Genomic DNA, 21,891 nt, shown 5'->3' on the forward strand with positions numbered 1-21,891 from the left:
TTTGTCATTTGGGCTTAATGCTGTGCTGATTTACGTTTTTTTTCTGTGTCAGGGAAATTTCAAGAAGAAATGTAAAACTCACTGAGTGCTTGAGAAGATGTAGGAGTACTAATTTCTATGCCTTGCTTTCACTAAAAAAGAAAGGCAAATCCAAACAACAATTGTCATTTGGTTTTTGCAGAGTGGCACAGAGAAGACACAGAAGAGTAAGAACATGGACTCGTCACATAAACATCTTCAATAAAGATTATATCTTTGTGCCTGTGAATGAGGAGTAAGTCTGGTTTAGATACATTTTCTGATTTTGAAGATTTAAATATTTGACTCACAGAATCACAGAATTTCTTAGATTGGAAAAGAAATTCAAGATCATCGAGTCCAGTCGTTAGTTTCACACTGACAAGTCCTTGACTAAGCCAAACCCCTCAGCACAACATCTAATCACTATGAATTGCTATGATTGGAAAGGACCACCAGGAATGCTGTGGTGATTAAAAAGCTTGTGTCTGTAAGTTTGGATCACTGGAAAGTGACTTTTTAGGTAACTTTAAAAGTTACTTTTTAAGAAGTAACAGGTGTGGAATGACAAATTTTGAAGTCTCTTCAAAAGCTAAACTTTTTATTCAGTTTTCTTGAGTAGATTTTGCATTTTTGGTTTGTGGAGGTTTTTTGAGTTATTTTGTTATACAGAAAATTAATTGTCTTTTTTTTTTTTCCTATGGTTCTTTTGATGATTCCTGTGTATTTAGGTAATATTTCTATAAAGAAATCACAGCAACTTAGGATGTTAATTGGTCAGGACTGGCACTTACATGGTCTGAACAGGAGGAGAAATTTCTTTGCTGTGAGGATGCTGAAGCCCTGGAACAGGCTGCCCAGATTGATTGCGGAGTTGTAATTCTCTGGAGAGATTTCAAACCCACTTGGACATTGACCCTGGGCAACCTGCTCTAGGTGACTCTGCTTAGGAGGGTCTAGGGTCAACTAGATGATTCCCATGGGTCTCTTCAACTGCCACCATGCTGGAATTCTGTGATGATATTCCTGGTGTTGCATGTGTGAATTTGCAGGTGGCAGTTGGCCAGACTTGTGGTTCTAGTTGGTTTCCTTCAAAAATAAATAAATAGCATGCCTGTGACTGGAAAAGAGGAGGCTCAGGGGTGACCTCATTGCCACCTAAAACTACCTGAAGGGAGGTTGTAGCCAGGTGGGGGTTGGTCTCTTCTCCCAGGCAACCAGCAATAGAACAAGGGGACACAGTCTCAAGTTGTGCCAGGGGAAGTATAGGCTGGATGTTAGGAGGAAGTTCTTGCCAGAGAGAGTGATTGGCATTGGAATGGGCTGCCCAGGGAGGTGGTGGAGTCACCATCCCTGGAGATGTTGAAGAAGAGACTGGATGAGTCACTTGGTGCTATGGTCTAGTTGACTGGCTAGGGCTGGTTGCTAGGTTGGACTGGATGATCTTGGAGGTCTCTTCCAGCCTGGTTGATTCTGTGATTATATGACTGTGCCACTGAGTTGTGATGCAGTGTCATCCAGTGTGAGATTTTGGGAAAGCAATCTCTGTCTGTTAAAAGCCCACCCTGTGTACCCTCTTGTGGGTGGCCCATAGTGTGGAGTAGGCAGAAGGGCACTACAGTGACATGGGGCGCTACTGCTTCTGGCAAGGGTTTCTCAGAGTGAGCACACTCCAGACAGTTACATTTTCATACATCTTTGGGGCTGTTGACTTCCAAAGGGTTTGGAAGTGAAAAAAACTCACTTTATTGACTTCCAAAAGCTTTGGCCTCGTTGAATAGATGGCCTGCACACGGGAACTCCATTAAAACCGAGTAACCATACCTTCATCTGTATTCGAAGCTGGGATCACCTTTTTTTTTTCAGTGTGGGATGGGTGGCAGGACAGTGATAAATTGCTCTGTGGGTTAGTTGCATTTGTAAAAGGAATCAATGCTTATGTTATGCCACAATGCAAAGTAAAAAGGTGTGAGAGGATCAGCATGAGGTGCCATGAAGGAACATTCTAACAATGGTTATGTGTCACAGAACAGTTGTCCAGGAGCTCCTGCTGTTGTAAATGCTTTTCATGTCCTTTTTAGAAACAAATGTTACCGATTTTTGACCTGTTTGTTTGTTTGAATTTCTTCTTTTTCTCTCCCCACTGCTGGATAGGTCTCATTGGTACATTGCAGTTATCTGTTTTCCATGGTTAGAAGAAGCTGTGTATGAGGATTGTCCCAATGAGGATTCATTAAATTATCAGCCTCAACAGTCTTCACTTCAGTCAAAGAATAAGAACACCAGGACTGATTCAGTGTTGGTATTTCCAGGTAACTGCAGGAGTAAAGAAGACACAGATGCTAACAGAAGCTTATTCTCAAAAGATAGCTAATCTTGAAGAAAATTATCTCAAGCCATATATAGTTCTGTTCATGTCTTAAACCTTGAAGGAACGAGATGATGTTGTAAACTGTATCTTTGATACTATGATGGATGTCATATATTTTTGTACTATCTTGCATAACAATTACTGCACTGCACTCATGTTAGGAAATAGCTTCTTAAGCCTTGTTAATTTGTTTCTTTATACTAGGTGGCAATGAAACTGCTGGGTTTGCTTCAGCCCTGGATTCAGATGTTCCTAGTGTAAGTGCCTTTTTGTTGTGATGGGGGAAACATTTATTACTCTCTTTCTGAGGGCTCTAGGACTTGGCCAAGTGGTTCTTCCCTTTTTTTTTTCCCTTTCTGCAGCAGGTGTTGATTTTTGCATGGCCTACAGAATGTGCAAGGCACTGTGAATTAGCCTAAAATCTTCTTTTGCTATACTTTTAGCAGTTTACAAGTGTTATTTATCAGTTTTCCCCTTTCTGAAGTGAGAACCTCTCTGGCATTATGTTTAAATCTATAAAGACCTGTGATTTTTTATAATTGTAGGATTTTTAAGGTTACTTTTCTTTTCTCTTCCCCAGATCTCCCTAAGTAATTCCAAAAGGCAGATTTGTAAAAGGTACATTTCTGTTTTCTTATTAATACTTCATCATTAAATGTATATTACAAAATTCTGCAGTATCCCATAAAGCCACAGCTTTATGGCTTGTCTATTTATGACTTGTCTCTTTATTCCCCACATTTGTTCAGCTTTTGATGCTCTTGTTAAGCTGCATTAAAATATTTGCTTCAGTAGTGGTGGTCATGAGAGACTACAGTAATTTGTTTGGTTTTGTTCTACAGGCCTTGTATACTCATCTTAGATTCATTGAAAGCTGTTTCTGTGCAGAAAACAGCACAAATACTGAGAGAGTAAGTAACCACAGTTTCTATTTACTAGCAAGAGGTGCTGCTGCTCATATTTTTATGTCCAAAACACTTCTCTCTGTAAAGGTGTACAAGGAAACACTTCTCTCTGTAAAGGTGTACATTCCTACTGCTGAAGGAAAATCCATAAAGAGTTACAACAAAGAGAAGTGTCATAGCAGTACAGAGGCTTGAGTGCAAGACCTGTCTTTGTTCTGCAGCCCAGATAAAATGCAAACCTTGTGAAGTGGACAGTCTCAGAAGTGTTGAAGCTGTTTAAGGAAGAAGAGATAAACAACGCATTCTGTCAAAGAAATTGGTTAAAGATGATGTATGATTTCAGTCAGCTGCAGAATGATATTGGGTAGTATCTCAAAATGCATCGAGCTTGGGAGTTCAGTGTTTAATGTTCACTTTCTTTTGTAGATACCTTGAAGTGGAATGGGAAGTTAAACGGAAAACACATCGAAAATTCAATAAATCAACAATGATTGACCTGTGTCCTCTTGTGCCTAAACAAGATAACAGCAGTGATTGTGGGGTCTATTTGCTGCAATACGTGGAAACCTTCTTAGAGGTAGGCATGGAAACTACCTTTCTCTTTCCCTAAAGTTACCTTAAACACAAAAAACCTCTTTCTAGGGACACAGCCAGACACAAAAGCCTCAAAAATGTCAATTCCATTTGAGAAAGAGGAGGTAAAAAACAATTTGTTAAGTAATGACAGGGATCTCTGTCTGAAGCACAGTTTCTCATCTGTGTTTGCTGGCAAACATTTCTGACCTTGTAGTTTAATGTTGTTTTTACACTGACACTGTAAATATCCTATTTAGTTTACACATCTCATTGGTGCTCAGTGACATGACAAGAGGCAATGGATGCAAGCTGAAATACAGGAGACTCCCTATGAACATGGCCAATGTTTTTTTCCTGTGGGGGTGATCAAGTGCTAGTATAGTTTGCCCAAAGAGGTTATGGAATGCCTCCTCCTTGGAGATGTCCAAAAGCTGTTTGAATGTGGTCATGGCAGCTGGTTCTAGATGATCTTGCTTGAGCAGAGGGGCTGGACCACACGACCTCTGAAGTTCCTTCAGTCCTCAGCTGTGGTGTCATTCTCAGCCTCCTCTTATCTGGGCTGAACAATCCAAATTCCCTCTTTTTGACTGTTACAGTCTCATGTAAAGTTGTTTGTGCCTTCTTGGTCTCAGCAATAATGGAAGAGTTTGAAATTCCTTTTGGAATTTGCTTCAGAAAATTCATGCAGGAAATATTCGTTTTTCTTTTACCAGAATCCCATAGTTAACTTTGAACAGCCACTGAACCTCGAGAGATGGTTCCCTCGTCAGCTGATCAGAAGCAAAAGAGAAGAAATTCGAGACCTGATCTTGCAATTACACTTTCAACAGCGTAGTGGCAGCAGCAGCTAACAAATCTAACAAGCCGTGCCTGGCAAAGAACATTCCTGTATAAAGTAACTGGAGCTCTGCGTAGCAGCATTTGGCCTCTTTCTACCTTGCAAGGAAGAAGAAGGAAAAAAAAAAAAGGAAGGAAGGAAGAAAAAAGAAAAGAATCCCACAGGAAGTTCAGTTTATTTATTTAAATAAATGTTTTCTGCTTGGATTGTGTGGTCATAAAATGCAGTCCTGAGGCGAAAGGGAGAAGGTTGTGGATAAAAGTATAAGTATATATTAGGTAAAGCTAATATATATGAATTGCTAATTGATCCCTTACTTGGGAGATGAAAACTGCTTGCAGAGGTATGTGCCACAAAGGTGTTAAAAGACTCTTTCAGAGCCTGTCCTGTAAAATTCTGTATAAATACGGATGATAATATGGGTCAGGCTTCAAGAGAGGATTTTGGCCCTGTATAAAAATCTCTTTGATTTTGCAGCTCATACAGATAGCATGAATACTGTGTATTGTTTTAATGTAAGGATCTAGTACTTACTCTCTTCAGAGATGTATTTTTTCTGTTTGTTTTGTTTCTGATTATGTACAGAAGTAGTCTGCACGTGTCAGAAAACTCTGCCAAGATTGGAGGCTGCTGGATTTTGTTGTTTTTATCTTTATTGTTTTCCCTTCCTAACATTTTAATCATATTTTTTTCTTTTTTACTTCTTTTCCCATAAGGGAAAGATATTTGCTTGAGAGTGACCATTGAAATCTTTTTAAAGTCAAGAGTGGATTTTAAAAATATATTTTTAAATTATTTTTTTTCTTGAATTTTTAGAATGAGTCTTGCTCTCAAAGTACACATCTATACAATATATATGGGCAGTAGATTTTTAATCCTAATTGCCTTATTTTTAGGAGTTACTCCTGTGAAGCTTATGGCATCACTTGCATTAGAAAGGCAAGCAGTTTGAGGTGTTTTACTGAAAAATAAAGCCATTACCATCACATCTAATATGTCTTTAATATATAAGACTTATATATAAAAGGAACAGTATTTATACTTTGCTCAGGAGAATTGAGTAAAGATGCCTGAATGCTTGAGTGTTTGGAGTTGGACTTGGTTTGATGAACTAGATACACATTTGTCATTGTCAGTAAATATTTATGTAGATGTTCCTCAAACACTGGTCACATTAAAGTTTTGTAACATTCTGACACACTTTTTCTCCCTGTAGTTACTGCACAATAGAAGAGAATGCTTTATCCTGTACCCTGCTTTAAGTAGAAAGTGTTACTCTGTCCTTCGGAAGGATAACCATGTGTCAGATAACCACCAAACCCATCTGTGTCATAAATGCATCTACAGAAGCAGAGCTCTTAAAGCTGCAGGTAGGATAGAGAGCTAAAACAGGAATTGAGGGCAGCCCAAAGGTGTGTGAACTTTATGGCACTGCAGAATTCTCAGGGCAGCTTCCCCCAAGTTAAGTCTGAAACCTAGCATTTGGAAAATCCAGTGATTACTACAGGTTCTGTAAAGCCATCCAAAAAACCACCCCACCATTGTTTCTCAAACCAGGAAGCACTTTTTCTGGAGAAGGGAGAGAATTTAAAGTAACTACTTGCTGAGCACAGTTACCTTCTGTATAACTGTGAGCAGCCTGGTGCAACTACTGTATGGGATTTGTCTTTGTTTCTAATTCCATTCTTGTCCCAGAGTTTCCCTGCCTTTCATCACCTAAATCACAATGTCAGTGTTACTTACAGAGATCATCTTGGCACTTATTGTGAGACAGATGAGAGACAAAAAGCAGAGATGTGTGCTCTTTCTCTACACCATTTTAATTGATGAATATTTTCAGTGTTCCCTTATGGAAAATAGTTTGGGCTTTATCTTATGGTAAAGTTAATTTTTATCATTAATTCTTTTTTTTAATGGACATGTTAATAGATATTTAAAACCAAAAGTCTTGTATAAACTTTTTTAAACTGATTTTGTAACATTAAAGAATTGCCTTTATAGATTTATTAGATATGTGCTATGAGAATGCCAATTCATTTGATATTAAAATAATCTCCAGAAGTTGCTGAATGTGATTGTAACCATTCTTTTCCTAGCTGCCACAGATACGCAGTGAGATATGCAGAGGACAGGCCATCCTACTAGTTTTCAGGTGTACATACCTGTGTGTCTCTTAAATCTCTGTAAAAGTGATTATGTGCTTTGCAGTGCTTATACAAAGGCACACAGCTTCTTCTGGTAAGTATGGAATCATAGAACTGTTTCTGTTGGAAAAGGCTTCTAAGATCTTCAGGTCCCACTGTGAACCTAAGACCACCATGGCCATCAAGCCTTGCCTTGAAGTGCCACCTATGTGCATTTTGTTTAATACCTCCAGGAATAGTGACTCCACCACCTTCCTGGGCAGCCTGTTCCAATACCTGACCACTCTTGCAGTAGTGAATTTTTTCCTAGTATCCAACCTGAACCTCCCCTGGTGCAACTTGAGTCCATTTTTTTTCCTCATTCTATCACCTGGTACTGTGGAGAAGAGACTGACCCCCAGCCTCACTCCAGCCTCCTTTCAGGGGGTTGTAGAGAGCAATGAAGTCTTCTCTCAGCCTCCTTACTAAACAATCCTAGTTCCCTCTTTTTGACTCATTTCTGTCAGTAGGCTAACAGTCTTGACAGCCTGAATGAGTAGGTGGGAAATGCCTTAGAACCATGAGCTGCAATCCACTCTATTCCTGCCATTTCCATTTAACAGGTATCTGGTGAATGCCAAGAAGTGTCCATGGATAAAGTACCTCTTTTTCTGTTGCTACAACTTCCCCAAGATAGCTTTTTGGCACATAAAAGGCAGCAGACTGACTCAGGGACCCTTTTTGCCTATCTTCTGCATCTTCATTTCTTGTATTAATCTCTGATCTTTGTAATGCTCTTTACACTGTATTTTTTATCTCAAGGCAAATGTTAACTGTATCTATCAGAGTTAAAAGAAACTGCTATGTTCTGATTGTGCAGGACCAGAAACTGGCTTCCATAAAGAAAGAAATGAATCATAGTAATCTCTTTAAGGTACTGTGGTGCACATGTGATGCAAGAAACAAGGTGGAAGAGAGGTAACTTGTAAGAAGTAAATCTTCCAGGAGAAATATCAACACCCCCACCCCCCCCAGTCTTTCATCAAAACTGCACAAGTGAATCATGAAACTGCAAGTTTTTAAAGTATCTGTAGGCTGCTCTGTTTCCCTTCTGGAATTGCAAGCATAGATTTGTAGCAGTCTACCTGTCCCTACTTCCTAGAATTTGACCCTGAAATGAGCTTGCAGTAAGTACTACAGCTTTAAAAATGAGAAAAAAACTTAAGGCTACAGAAGTAAGACTTTTATGTTGATTATGAATAGAAAGCAGAATTTTGCTTCTGGCAAACCACCCCCCCCCCCCAAAAAAAAAAGACTCATCTAGAAATCAGATGGAAAAGCAGAATTTTCTCAGGATTGAAAATGTTTCCATTAATGGCTGAATGAAACTAAGGCAAACAGTTCTGTCCAAACAAGCAGAAGTTGAAAATACATTGTTCAAAGATGAAGTGCAGGCACCAGGATAATCTTTGACTGTGGAACAAGGTAAGAGATACTGGTCCAATCAGTGGTTCAGGGAAGGAGCAATGCTGAGAATAGGTTTACATTACATGAACACAGTAGATAATTAATTGTTAATTAATTTGATTGAGCTCACTTCCTGATTTTGCTGCTCTAAATACTGCCTTATGGAAATACTTGGATGATGGCAGTAGGACCGCGGTGTGGTGGGCTAGATTTGTTCAGCTGGAAGGCTAAACAGCTTCAGACCTTATTCTTAGGAGATGGTTCATAAATTAATAGAGTGGCTTCAGTTGGAAGGGACCTTTGAGATCATCTACTCCACTTTTCTGCTATGGGCAGGGACACATTTCAACAAGATTTGATTGCTCAAGACCTCATCCAACTTGGCCATGAACACTCCCAGGGAAGGAGTATCCACAGCCTCTCTGGTCAACTCATTTCAGAGTCTCACCACTCGTGTATTGAAGAACTTCTTCCAAGGATCTAGTCTAAAGCTACTCTTCCTCAGCTTAAAACCATTCCCCTTTGTCCTTTAACTGGACACTCGTGAAAAGTTCCTTTCCAGCCTTCTTCCAGGCTCCCTTCAGCCATTGGAAGGCAGCTATAAGGGTCCCCTGGAGTATTCTCCAGGCTAAGCAACCCTAGCTCTCTAAGCCTGGTCTGCAATGATTGCGCTGCTGGCTCATGTTGAGCTTCTCATAAATCAGCACCCCAAGCCTTTTTCTTCAGGACTACTGCCAACCCACTCTGCTCCCAGCCTGTATTTGAGCCTGTGGTTGGCAGGACCCAAATGCAGGACCTTGCACTTTGACCTGTTGAACCTCATGCAGTTTGCACTGCTCCACTTGTGAAGCCTGTTGAACCAGCCTTCTGGTTCTTCAGAGAACTCTCCAGAACCACGGGCAAAAAGTGGTAATGTTGAAATGGTTGGCAGGAGCAACCACAGAAACTGAACAAATGGAAAGGTTTTGCATAACCTGGTTGTTTCAGCTGCACTGATTGGGAATTTTGTTGGTGAGTCCTGTGAAATACTACAAAGTCAGTTGCTGTAGTCCAGTCGCAGGAGACAATTTATAATCTTGGTGTTAAATCCTGGAAGCTTGCAGACTGAGCGTCTGCCAGCATGTGACTCTTCCTTAAAGGCATTTTCTTTAAAGTGGACCTTGATTTTGCAATTTCTCAGCTACAGAAGAGTGGATTTAACTTTTTAAATGAATTGCATCTGAGAAACAATTACCTGATGCAGTATTATTTAGCAATATGCATGTTATAGCAGAATTTCAGTGGCCCTTACCTTGTAGAGAGCTGTAAGTCAGCTAATCCTTGTGGTGTATGAAATACAAACTGTATAAAACAAGGGGACACAGTCTCAAGTTGTGCTGGGGGAAGTATAGGCTGGATGTTAGGAGGAAGTTCTTCACAGGGAGAGTGATTTGCCATTGGAATGGGCTGCCCAGGGAGGTGGTGGAGTCACCATCCCCGGAGGTGTTGAAGAAAAGACTGTCTGAGGCACTTAGTGCCATGGTCTAGTTGACTGGATGGGGCTGGGTGCTAGGTTGGACTGGATGATCTTGGAGGTCTCTTCCAACCTGGTTGATTCTATGATTCTATTCTATTCTTTTTTGATGTGACCTTGGCATGTTACTTCACTAGATGTGCTAGTTTGAAGCAGGCTAGAATGTTTTGGTGAGAAGAATTAGATTACAAGCTTGAAAGGAAAACAGTGGTGATGTCTGCTTTGCTCATAGGCTTGCTGAGATGTATAGGAACAAGAAATAAAAACATTAGATATCCACTCTCACTGGGGCTGTTGGCTGAGCTGCATCTTACTCTCTAACCTCACCCTCCATTTTGGACTAACCCACTTTGCTTCCTTCTCAACCCCCTGGCCGAACCTCCATTCTTCCTTGGGACTGGGATAAGGTTGAGAGGGAGAGGGGTAGGGGGAAGGTGCAGGGGTGGTTGAGAGCCCCTCCTGGGGACTCAGGTTTCTGTATTACCTTTACCTTGTATATTTCTGTCTGTAACTGTATATACTTGACAATTTCTGCTTGTATATTGTGCTAGATGTAAATAGAAGCTTCATTCCTATTTCCAGAGCCAGCTGAATCTAGTCTGGGTGATTTCCAAAGTGGGTGTGGGGCGGGGAACACCCAAACCATCACACTAGGATTACATTTAACCCTTTCCTCCCACTCCCCCCTCCCTCCAGCAAGAATATACTTTTCCTGAATACCTCTGAACAGATGCAATTTGGCTGCTGGAAATGAAGAGTTATACATCTTCTGATGCAAAGTTGGTCTCTTCTCCCAGGCAGCCAGTGACAGAATGAGAGGACACAGTCTCAAACTGCACCAGGGCAGGCTCAGGCTGGATATTAGGAAGAAGTTCTTTGCAGACAGAGTGATTGGCCATTGGAATGGGCTGCCCACAGAGTCACCATCCTTGGAAGTATTTTAAAAAAGCCTGGATTTGGCAATTGGTGCCATAATTTAGCTGATTAGGTAATGCTGCCTGATAGGTTGAACTTTGACGTTCTTGAAGGTCTTTTTTGACCTGATTTATTCTGTGAAAGTGTGCCTGTAAAGGCTTCAGTCAAGTCAAGGAAGGTTCTTTTTAGAGACCTTGAGGACTTCAAAATATGATTGTGCTTTCACTTTTGCTTTTTCTCTCATAAACATAGGAGGTTTTTCAGCTGCTGCAAACTGAAATTTCAGTGCTGGAATCAGTGCTGAATTTAAAATTGACAGCTCAAGCTAATTCAAGTAAAGTAATTTGAGTGCTTTAAAAACTTTAGCACACAGAAGCTGATGTAGCCATATGACAAAACAGTATGACAGATGTATTTTATCTTACTCACTTTCTAAATGCCTTTGAAAAAAAACCCAACCAACCAAACCAAAAACCAGTAACACCAGAAATGTGAAGACTTCCCATGAAAACTTTTGAATTTCAGACCCTTACTGAGGCATTTGTATGGTGAGAATTTTCTCTACAAGGATTAGTTTTAATGCATTTTTGAGGTAAGTTAGCTTTTGCCTTTATAAAGATGTAGAGTATTTCCAGTTTTCTTTCAGCTGCATTTTTGAAGGGTAAAAAGAAGACAAATAATGACACTGAAAGCACGAGGCTCTGCAGAACATTAAAAAAAAGGAAAGGGAAAAGAAAATAGAAAAGAAAAGAAAGATGAGTTTATGTTCATAGAATCATAGAATGGTTTGGGTTGGAAGGGGCCACCTAACTCCAGCCTCCCCACTCTCACGTTCTCCTGAAGTCTGCTCTGGAGCAACTCCTTGCCCAGCCTATATTTGCGCTTGGGATTGCCCCAACTCATGTGTAGGACCTTGTGCTCATCTTTATTGAACTTCATGAGCTGATCCCACCTCTCAAGCCTGCCCAGGTCCCTCTGGATGGCATCCCTTCCTTCCAGTGTGTCAACCTGACCACACAGCTAGGTATCATCTAGCATGTTGAATGTTGCTTAATAAAGGCACCCAAGCTAGCCTCAAAAGTTGCTCTGTCTGGATATAACTGAGCAGGACTTCAAAACAGTTTGTGGGCAACCAGTGCAACATTGTTCTTGTGCCTTGAATCATTAGGACCATTAAATTTTTAGCTCCAGTATGGTGTTATTTGGTGCTGCTGCCAGTGTTGTAGTTAACTTGATAGAGCCATCCTAGGCAAACAGTGCTGGTTTGATAGATCCAAAATATCTACTTCTAAGAAAGCTGCTTTGAGGTGTCAGAGCAGCTCACTGGTTTAAATTAAAGTGTAATTCAGTAGTTTCATAGAAAACTGAAAAGGAAAATATGATCTTTTGGGTAGAGTCTGTTAAACATCAGAAGACTGAGCTTAAAAGCAAAGGTGGTTTTATTTGATTCCTGTGAGTGTCTTGTGTCTAATATGAGGGATTATGAGCATAATCTGAAGTGCTGGGAGTTCAGCAGAGCACCTAGAAGAGAGGAGTCAGCACTGTCTACCCAAGGAGCTCTGCAGTCAGCTGGGAAGCACTGGGAATGCAGCCTTGAAATATTTATGCAAAACCACTACCACAAAGAGTCACTTCAGACAAACCTGCAGTTTACTCAGTTCGATCTGAATAGAGTAACCATCAAGTCCCAGGTTATAGCACCCAGGATTCAGCCCTGATGAGCTTTTGCTAGTGATCTGAATGCAGTCTGCCATTGCAGGACAGCTTCTGTACACATTTCCATGTGGAATGAGCTGACCCTGGAGTGGAGGGGAGCAGAGACTGTTGCTGGTTTCCTACACTCTGTCTTTTCTGCAGTTCTTAGATGATCATCTCTTCAGGTATTTGTCGTGATTTGTTCTTAGTGCTCATGTCAGGTCATAGCTGAAGAGATGAAAGAGTCCCAGCGTGCCCTGGCTTTATCTTTGGAAGAATTTGGGGGACGTTGCTGTAGCAGCACAAGATTTTTCTCCTTTAGTGTGAGCTTGGGCAGCATGGCTGTCTCAGCTCTGGCAGCAGCAGAAACAGTCATTCAGAATACCTGGTTCTTTAGGCATTGGTGTTGAAGCAAATCAGTGTGTTCTTACATATGGGTATTTGTATTGGCAGAATTAAAACCACACTCAGGCCTTCCACCGGAGGCTAACATGCTGCCTCTGATATTTTGTGGCCAGCAGGGTTTTCTAAAAGAGTAAAACCTGAAAAGCCAATGAAAAAGCATGGTTAATTAAATGTGAAAGGTGCTGTCCTTGTTTGGACTGTCTCTTAATGGTATGGCAAGCCCTGGTAAAGAGCTTAACCTGCCAGATTAAAATCAAAAAACTGTCTGAGTCCATCTGCTGGCTGCAAGGAGTTTACTTCCAGCACCTTTTCTTCTTTCTTCACTAAAGAGGAATACTGCCCTCCAAAAGAACATTCCCAGGATGTCTTGGCTGACATTTTTTACCAAATGCTTTTTCCAAAGATAATTATATGTGACATCAAGATCTGTTCAAGAAGGGCAATACTCTTGGCTGGCTCGGGACAACAGCTCTTTCACCACAAGGAATCTTCTTTTCCTTTCTTTCTTTCTTTTCCCCCTTGCACATTGAGGTGTTTTTTTTTGGGGGGTTGGTTGGTTTGTTTGGTTTTTGACACAAGTATGCTTGGCTTCATTTGGAAAATCTTTCTTTGCCTTCCAGTTTTTGGAATGATTAAAGATGACCTTCAACTAGTTGCAGGTAAGGCAGAAGTCGTGTTTGTATTCTTGTTTTCAAAGTTTATCTGTGGCAGTGTGTGGAAATAAAAATACCTCTCTGCTTTAATTATGGCCTATGCTTATGTGTATTAATTAATACAGACAAATGTTTGGTCAGATCTGTGCCATAATGTCAGTGTAAATATGGAATACTGACAGTGAATTCCAGGATGTAGTCCTATACATTTATGTGGGTTTGAGTGTAGAATGTAGCTACAGGAGGCAGGTTTGCCCAATTTCAAGAGACATTAAATGTTGTTAAATTTTTCACTTGGTGCTTTGTTCTTTAATATTTCTGTATTAATCTTAAAAGGTGAGACTCTGTCTTCTGCTTATGGACCCAGAAGATGAGTCAGTTTGGTTAAAGATTGAGCTTTTAGCTTCAGTGACCTTTTTGATAGTCTCTTTTTCCCTCTCAAGTAGCATCTAGTGGTAGTCTTTTGCACTAGACATGACTGTTAATACAGCATCAAATTAACCATGTTGTTCAGCTTTCAGTCACTGAAGTTAGAGCTGTTGTTGACTTGGAAACTGCAGGATAAGCTCCTAATCTATGGGATGAAAAATGTCATGCATTTATTACAATCCTTTTTATTAAAAAAAAATATTCATTGTGATTCTTCTTCAGCAGAAAAAGAGAAAGAAGGAAATTGGGTTAATTCACTTCATACCAGCTAACTGCTGACTGTGAAGGACAGATAATTAGGCTGTCAGACCAAAACCAAATAGGCACATTGTCCCCTTCCCACTGTAAAGTGCCCTCTGGAGTGATGTGAAGCAACGAACATAAGAGAGACTTTAAAAACAAACCTAAAGCTGATGATCCTTCTATTTCCTTTCTCTTTTTCTCCCCTTACAGTTGGGTTGGGACTTACCTCCTGGTGGTGAAATGTGTACTTGTTAACTGTCAGCTCAAGCAGATTTCTTTTTGCAAAGGATATAAATGTTTCTTATGAAAAGAAAGTATGAAATTAAGAGAGTTAGTTATTAATTAATTGATTGATTTCTAGCCCTGAAAGCTGCTAAGTATATGTTTATTCACAAATGTAGTCCCATTGAATTAAGCTACATCATGGAATGGAAGTTAAACACAAAACACAAGCATTGAAAGGGTTAGAGCTTTAAGTTGTGTTTACCACTTGATCAGATGCCTTAAAGAGCTTAAGGTTGTTTGTAACAGTACAGCCATGCAGACAGGGTTTGTTAACAGAAAAGAAATACATTTAGGTCCTTCAGAAACCAGAGCAATAACATTCAGATACAAATGACCGCATCACTACCTCACCTGAAACGTTTATGTGTGGTTTTGATTTTACAGCAGAAGGTTATTCAGCTCCAGGAGAACAGGCTAAAGATATTTCACCACCAACTCCTCAGTTCAGTGGCTGGCAGACAGCAAACCCTTCTCTGCCTCCTGAGTTGCAAAAGATTAATGGCAAGGTGAAGGCTGAACAGGTCAACAGGCACTTGCCGTTACGAAGAAAGCGCTCCGTCCTGTTTCCCAGTGGAGTTAAGATCTGCCCTGATGAATCTGTTGAGCAGGCTATTGCCAACCATCTGAAATATTTCAGGCTCAGAGGTAAGCCACTGTATTTCTCAAGAGTTCTTGATAAAGAGCATTTATTTGTAAAAAAAATAGCATATGAAGCTTTAAAACATAATAAATACCATGCCATAGGAAATACACTATTACCCAAGAAACTTAGTTTCTCTGCTAATCTTTCTTGTGAGAGCTGTTCTGAGCTACAAAACCACTTTCTGGCTACACTTAACATATATCACAGAAATCCTGAGCCCTGATACTATGAAGCCTTTCTTGAAGAACAATTTGAACAGTAAGAAAAATAGGTGTCATGCACAGATTAGCTGTGTGACAGCAGCTGCTTTGTTTTCTTTAGTGCCAGTAGAATTCCCTGAGGGATCTTACAGAAAAGATTCAAGGCATTGGTGTCTCAGCCCTGTGACTTTTGACTGTGGCTGGTTGAGCAAACCCTACCATATTCTGCCTAGAGAGCCAGTCTCTGAGTATCAGCCTGAGGTACAAACCAGGGAGAGCTTTCAAGATTCATAGAATGGGTTGGGTTGAAAGGGAACATAAGATCGTCTAGCTTCAACCTCCCTGGCATTGGCAGGGATCCTGTCCACCAGACCAGGCTGATCTAGGCCCTGTCCAGCATGGCATTGAACATCTCCAGGGAAGGGGCATCCATGACCTCTCTGGGCAACCTATTCCAGCGACTCACTACGGTTACTCTAAAGAGTAGAAGTTGGTCTGACAGATTTCTCTGAAAAGCTGAAGTACTTCCAGTAACAGCTGCTTTCACCTGAAGAAATATTGCAACCATATGATGTGTTTTAAACCCTTACCTCTGCCAACACTGGTACGGGGCATCAAGGTCATGTGGTTCTCCCTGGTACTTGTGTGTCTCTGTATCGTGGCATTCAAACAACTTACAGTGTGGTAAAATGTTTGCATGTAACTAGTGAAATGGGAAAGAGCTGCTGTCTCCTAAAGAAGGAAAGGTGTATAGAGACTCTTGTTGGTTGCTTCTAGGAAAAATCTCCTACTAGTAACTCTGTTTATTAATTTAGAGCAGTGAAAACAAGCCCACAAGTTGCTGAGTGTCTGTGTAAAAGTAAACATTAGGAATGTATTTGGAGAACAAAGTAGAGTTATATGTGATCAGACTTGTTCAAATAGAGATTGTGCTCATCTTGTGAAGGATATTGATGTTCATGATCACAGTCTGACAGGCTTTACAAGCTTTGTATCATAGAATCATAGAATTACTTTGGTTGGAAAAGACCTCTAAGATCATTGAGTCCAACCATTGACCTAACACCACTGTGGCCATTAAACTGTGTACCATAGAACCACAGAATCGCCTTGGTTAGAAAAGACCTCCAAGATCATCAAGTCCAACCATCAACCCAAGACCACTGTAGCCACCAAACCATGCCCCCAGTTGCCATGTCCACATGTTCCCCAAACACCTCCATGGATGGTGACTCCACCACCTCCCTGGGTAGCCTGTTCCAGTGTCTGACCACCTTTTCAGTAAAGAAATTTTACAGCAATCTCCCCTGGTGCAGTTTCAGGCCATTTTCTCACTTTCCATCACCTGATATTGGGGAGAAGAGGCAAACCCCCATCTCAACAATTAACTGCTCTTTGTTTTGGTCAGAAAGAGTCCATACTATGCTTTTATTGCTGTCACTCCTCAACTGTCTGTGGTAGGGGTAAGGGCAATACCAAATTAGCAAAGCTGTGAGTGATAATAAAGAAGGAAAATCTGTAAATTAGATTGCAAAAGCCTATGTAGAACTTAATGATCCTAGAGTAAACAAAAATCCACATAGTCCATCTGCTTCCCAGCTACAAATGCCACAATCCAGAAGGATTTTTTGAACAGAGAGCATTGCTATGGCTAAATAGACAGATCACTATTATCTAAAACATCACTCTTCAGCATATTAAACTCTAAATAATGGGATGATTGTTATTACTGCTTTAGTAGCCAGAAGAACCAGAGTGTAGAGGTGGGTTTATACTTTTTTCTCTGCATTTGCAGTTTAGAAGCCAGATTTCAAAAGTGCTGATTTATTCCTGTAGTCAATCACATTGCAGAATAAACTGAGATTTTAATGAGGAAAGGACATGGTTCTTAGTCTCTTTTGAGAGAAATCTGGGATTTGATTTGTCCCTATACTCCCCAGTATGATACTGTCTCTGCACCTCTTGTAGCTGTGCAGAATCATAGAACTGTTTCATCTGGAATAGACCTCTCAAAGCATGTAGTTCAACCATCAACAATACGTGGAGGTTGCTGCCCTTGGCTGGCTTTGTATCTCATTTGTCAGAATATGGACATGGAAATCTGTCACAGATGCTTACAGATTGGCTTGTGGGTTGGATCTACCAAAGTGGTTTTTAATACATGGCCTTTTAAATGCTATTAATGTTCTGTTGGCTGCTGGAAAAGCCAGGTAAATCTAGTAGTGGCTCATAGCTGGACTGTTGGAATGAATACAGTGTGTCCAATGGGCAGCTGGAGATTCCACAAAACAGATTTTTTTCTGGAAATTTAAGAGTGGCATTTCAGGTATGTCATGTGCTAACACAAAGATGGTGGCCCAAGCCTGTTTTAAATAGCAATTATTGTATGGAAAATAGTCACAGATGCTCAACCTGGAAGTCTGTTGTGACCAGTCACCTTATGTAGAGAGTTCAGTGAGTCTAGCCATTCCCTTTGGTGCAAACTGTTGATAGATGCCTGTGGATGGTAGTAGACTTGAAGTTGAGTCAGCCAGTAAAACAGAAACAAGGACTGCAGTATAGCGTGGCTTGATCCATTTCCCTACACTATGCCTGTTAATTGGGTAGAACAAAGGCTGCTGGGTTTTGCCACTGACTCAGTGTGATGGTTTGGGGGTTACCCCGCCCCCCCACACTTTTGAATTTGCCCCAGCTAACTCAGACGGACCCTGGGAATATAGATGAAGCAATTTATTTACAGCTAGCAGAATTTACAAGCAGCTATTTACAATATTTACAGTTATATACAGTTATATACAGAAATATACAAAGGATAAACAATACAAAAACACAACTCCCCTCCCAGAAACCTGAGTCCCCGGGAGGGGCTTTCAAACCACCCCAACACCTCCCCCGGCCCTCTCAACCTTACCCCAGTTCTCAGGAAGAAAAGAGGTGCAGCCAAGAGGTTAGGGAGCAAGGTTAGTGGGAGCAAGGTTACTGAGATGTGACCAGGTCTAAGGCAAAAGCAAGAAAGAGAAACAAAATGGAGAAAAAGTCTTTCTTCTTCCCAGAGCTCTCAGCGAGACTGTGAGCGAAGTTGACATCAATTGTTTTCATTTCACTGCCCGTTATCTAGTTCTGTTACCAAAACATTCCAGCTTGCTTCAAACTAGCACACTCAGGTTAATACTGCTGCTTTATGCCACCTCTGAGATGTAATTACTTTGGTGGCTACCATTCCCAAATGGGTTTGCGTTTTTCCTTCTGTGAGCCACTCTCTGAATTCATTCTATGCACATGACTACATCTTCTTTTCACATGAGTAGATAAGGTGGTGCCTCTGCCAGAATCATTTTTGACATCCAGAGCTTCAGGTAAAGCTGAAAATCTAAAGGCAGTCTTTAAAGATACTGACTAAAGAGAGAAATAGACTGTAATGGTTGGACTCTATAATCTCAAAGGTCTTTTCCAACCTAAATGATTCTGTGGTTTTTTTACTATTTCATAGCTGATGAGTGACAACCACATTATGGAACTCTGGAAAGAATAAAAAAGTGTTTATCAGGAATTAAGTTCTATGCCTGATTATAATTCCTAGATTTGGTAATCTTGAACTTTCTTATTTTCCCCTTTCTGGGGTCACTTCAAATCTTTCTACTGAAGTGTTAGAAGTAATGATGTGTTCTGCACAGGGATGGAGTCAAGAACAAAGTTTCAGTTTGATGTTGAGATATTTCATGTTCCAAAGTATTCAAATCTTGCTGAACAATGATGAAAGCAAAAGTCCTAAGAAGTATTTGGCTAAACAAATATGCAATAAAGTGAGACTTTTCTCTCTGTTTCCCCCTCAACCTTGACACATATTATACACAGCTCATACTCAGCCAATAAATGCCTGGGGTTCATTAATAGAAGGTCTAGTTTTATCTCCCTCTACATTTGTGGGTTTTCTAGATGTTGTAATAGACTTACAAGCAGTTTGACTTTCCTCCCTGAAAGACACTCTTTTGTAGTTACTAAACTCTAGCACATAAACCATTCTCACCAGTAATATTTTGGTGTGTTAGTGTTCAAAGAGCACGTCTTTAATGTGCATTAGTTGATTCACATTTAACTATTTTAATTTAAAATCCTGGTTTGCTATGCATATTATTTCAGGCTGCTGTGTCAGAGGCTATGCACAGCAGCATTTCAGCAAGAGATGAAGTGATTTCTCTGCATGTGATTATATTAATTTGTTTAGTGAGTGCTAATAAGGTCTAAACAGGAAAGATCTCTTTGGAGTTATCAATCTCCCTGTAGTTCTCATCAAAACCCACTGCAATTAAGCCATGCAGTTGTGCAGAAGTTGTTAGGGGAGTTTACCTGCTGTTGCCTCAAAATAGAATACTCAGCCTGATTCAGTGCTCTCAGTCACTGTACACGATTCAACTCTTAAGAAGCACTAATGGGATTTAACTGAGATTAAACTCAAGCACTGCCCACTTACACAAATGACCAGAAAGCCACCCTACCCCCTACTAGGTGCCCAGTGCTCTTAACCTCAGAAATCCCTGAGCACAGACTGAGTGTAAGAGGCTAATTGCCTCTTATTTGACAGATAAATGCATCCCAAATGGAGGAGCCAGAGTAGCAGAGATGCTGGATCGTACCCAGGTGCATGAGAGGTAGCCACAGAGACTTTCAGAGAAAGATACCAATCACTTCATCACAGATCTTAGATGGAGGCTTTGAAAACCATAATAAAATCTTTTGGAAAGGAAGCTTCAAATAAACTTTTTATCACCCCTTCCTGCATATTTGTAGAGCTTATGTGGAATTTTTTTCTGAAACACAATTTAGCTTTTCAGGGTATTCCCTACTGTTTGTGTTAATTTGAGCATTAGCACTGCATTTGAAGCAGGTAACCTCCCAACAGCTGGACATTTTGGCTTCTAGACTACATATGCTAGGATTCACATGATCTTGCTACACACCTGGCTTTCTGCATCAGCCTTTGAAATCTGTTGTAGCCTTTAAAAGTCAAGACTTTGCCTACTTGAAGTGCTTATGCCACGTTGATCAAGAGGAAGTTGGTACAAAGGCATGGGCCAAACATGATGACCTTTCAATTTCTCCTACCTCCTCTCTTACCTTGAAGATTATTATTTCATTGATGCTTTTGGTGGCTTTTGAGACATTTCAGGATGGAGTACATGTAAAGTGTAGTATGTGCATGTAAAATGGACTTTGGAGAAAAATTTCAGGACAAGCTCTTGGGGTTGGAAGAGACCCTTGAAGGTAGCCTTGTACAACCCCCTTGAAATGACCAAGCACATCTCCAACTAGATCAGGTTACCAAGGGCCCCATCAAGTTTGACCTTGAATGGCTCCAGGGATGAAGCCTCAACCAAATCTCTGGGCAATATGTTCCAGCATTTTACCACTCTCATTGTAAAGAATTGACTCCTAGTTTCCAACATATATCTACCCTACTCTAGTTTAAAACCATTGTCCCTCATTCTCTTGCTATATGCACTTTCTTGTAGGTCCCCTTCAGATATTGAAATGGCATTCTTGGTTTGAATTCTGACACATCTTCTGAATACCTAATTCTAGACAGCTGAAATGGCTGCATCTCTGTAGCAGGGAGCTTCTCATTATCTTGGAAACCTGATTTTTTTTTTTTTTTTTTTTTGACACTTGAATTCTTCAAAAGAAAATTACAAAGTAGCCAAAAGATCAGCTAACACTAAAATGAAAGTTACATATTACAGCAGTCATAGGATGAAGGAAATAATGTTTGAGAGGAGCTTACCTTCACACCCACATGGAGCTTCAAGGTTCTTAGCTTTCTGCCATAAAAGATTGATCTTGGTTTTATGATGCTTTTAATCAGTATTGTTTGACAGGGATTAGAGGCCTCGTTGCAAATCCTGTCTCCTCCAGGGCCTGGTGTTGCTAATGCTGTCCCATATACCTGTGCCTCTGCCTACCTTTGGAGCAGGTTAGTGAAAGTTTAGTGTGAGCTCTAGCCATGAAGACAAGCTCTTCTCTCACACCATGAGGTCTGATCTGCCACTCAGGTGGGACTACACTATCTGGGTCTGCTCAGCGGTTCATTTCTGAATCTGGATGCTAGATTGGTTTTGAAAGGTGTTGCAGGTAGTCTTAGGAAACCTAATACCTGGAAAGGTCATAACACAAAGTCAGTGCAGCTGATTTGCTTAATGGTTGGAGTATGTTAGCAAATTTTACTGTATTAAGCATGCAGCTTCACACATAGCTCTAAATTGTTTGGCTCCTGTAGATCTGTTGTGAACACCGATAGCACAATTTGTTTTCTCTTTCCTACCTACTTAATAGCTTTGTATTTACAATTCAAAGTTACATTGCTAAGCAGAAAGCTTACTGGTAAATCTGTTCCATGTTATCCTTGCCTTCCCTGCTGACTCTCATTTTCCTTTATTTTCTGGTTTGATTTCAAGAAGTTGCTATTTTAAACATCAGTGGAAAGTTGGTTTGTTTTTTGCCATCATATGTAGGTTGTGCAAGTGGCACAGGTACTCACAGGTTGCTGGAAAGTCAGAAAGGAATGACAGTCAATTATTTTTATACCATAAATTACAGAATCATAGAATCAACCAGGTT

The 21,891-nt window shown here is 40.5% G+C and overlaps 2 protein-coding genes across 2 annotated transcripts in view; both read left to right on the forward strand.

Moving 5' to 3' along the window:
* Positions 1-5,906, forward strand: part of SENP7 (SUMO specific peptidase 7) — a 49,318-nt gene extending 43,412 nt beyond the window's left edge. The window contains 7 exon segments of the mRNA XM_064143180.1: positions 182-274; positions 2,173-2,330; positions 2,594-2,646; positions 2,970-3,007; positions 3,232-3,300; positions 3,721-3,871; positions 4,584-5,906. Coding sequence (XP_063999250.1) covers positions 182-274; positions 2,173-2,330; positions 2,594-2,646; positions 2,970-3,007; positions 3,232-3,300; positions 3,721-3,871; positions 4,584-4,721 — 700 coding nt within the window. The 3' untranslated portion in view covers positions 4,722-5,906.
* Positions 5,907-12,883: 6,977 nt separating this feature from the next.
* The window catches only part of IMPG2 (interphotoreceptor matrix proteoglycan 2), a 74,500-nt gene continuing 65,492 nt past the window's right edge, over positions 12,884-21,891 (forward strand). Inside the window, exons 1-2 of the mRNA XM_064143184.1 lie at positions 12,884-13,485; positions 14,821-15,081. Coding sequence (XP_063999254.1) covers positions 13,215-13,485; positions 14,821-15,081 — 532 coding nt within the window. The 5' untranslated portion in view covers positions 12,884-13,214. The remainder of the gene's footprint in view (positions 13,486-14,820; positions 15,082-21,891) is intronic.

The sequence above is a fragment of the Pogoniulus pusillus genome, chromosome 5, assembly GCF_015220805.1.
Source record: "Pogoniulus pusillus isolate bPogPus1 chromosome 5, bPogPus1.pri, whole genome shotgun sequence".
NCBI lineage: Eukaryota > Metazoa > Chordata > Aves > Piciformes > Lybiidae > Pogoniulus > Pogoniulus pusillus.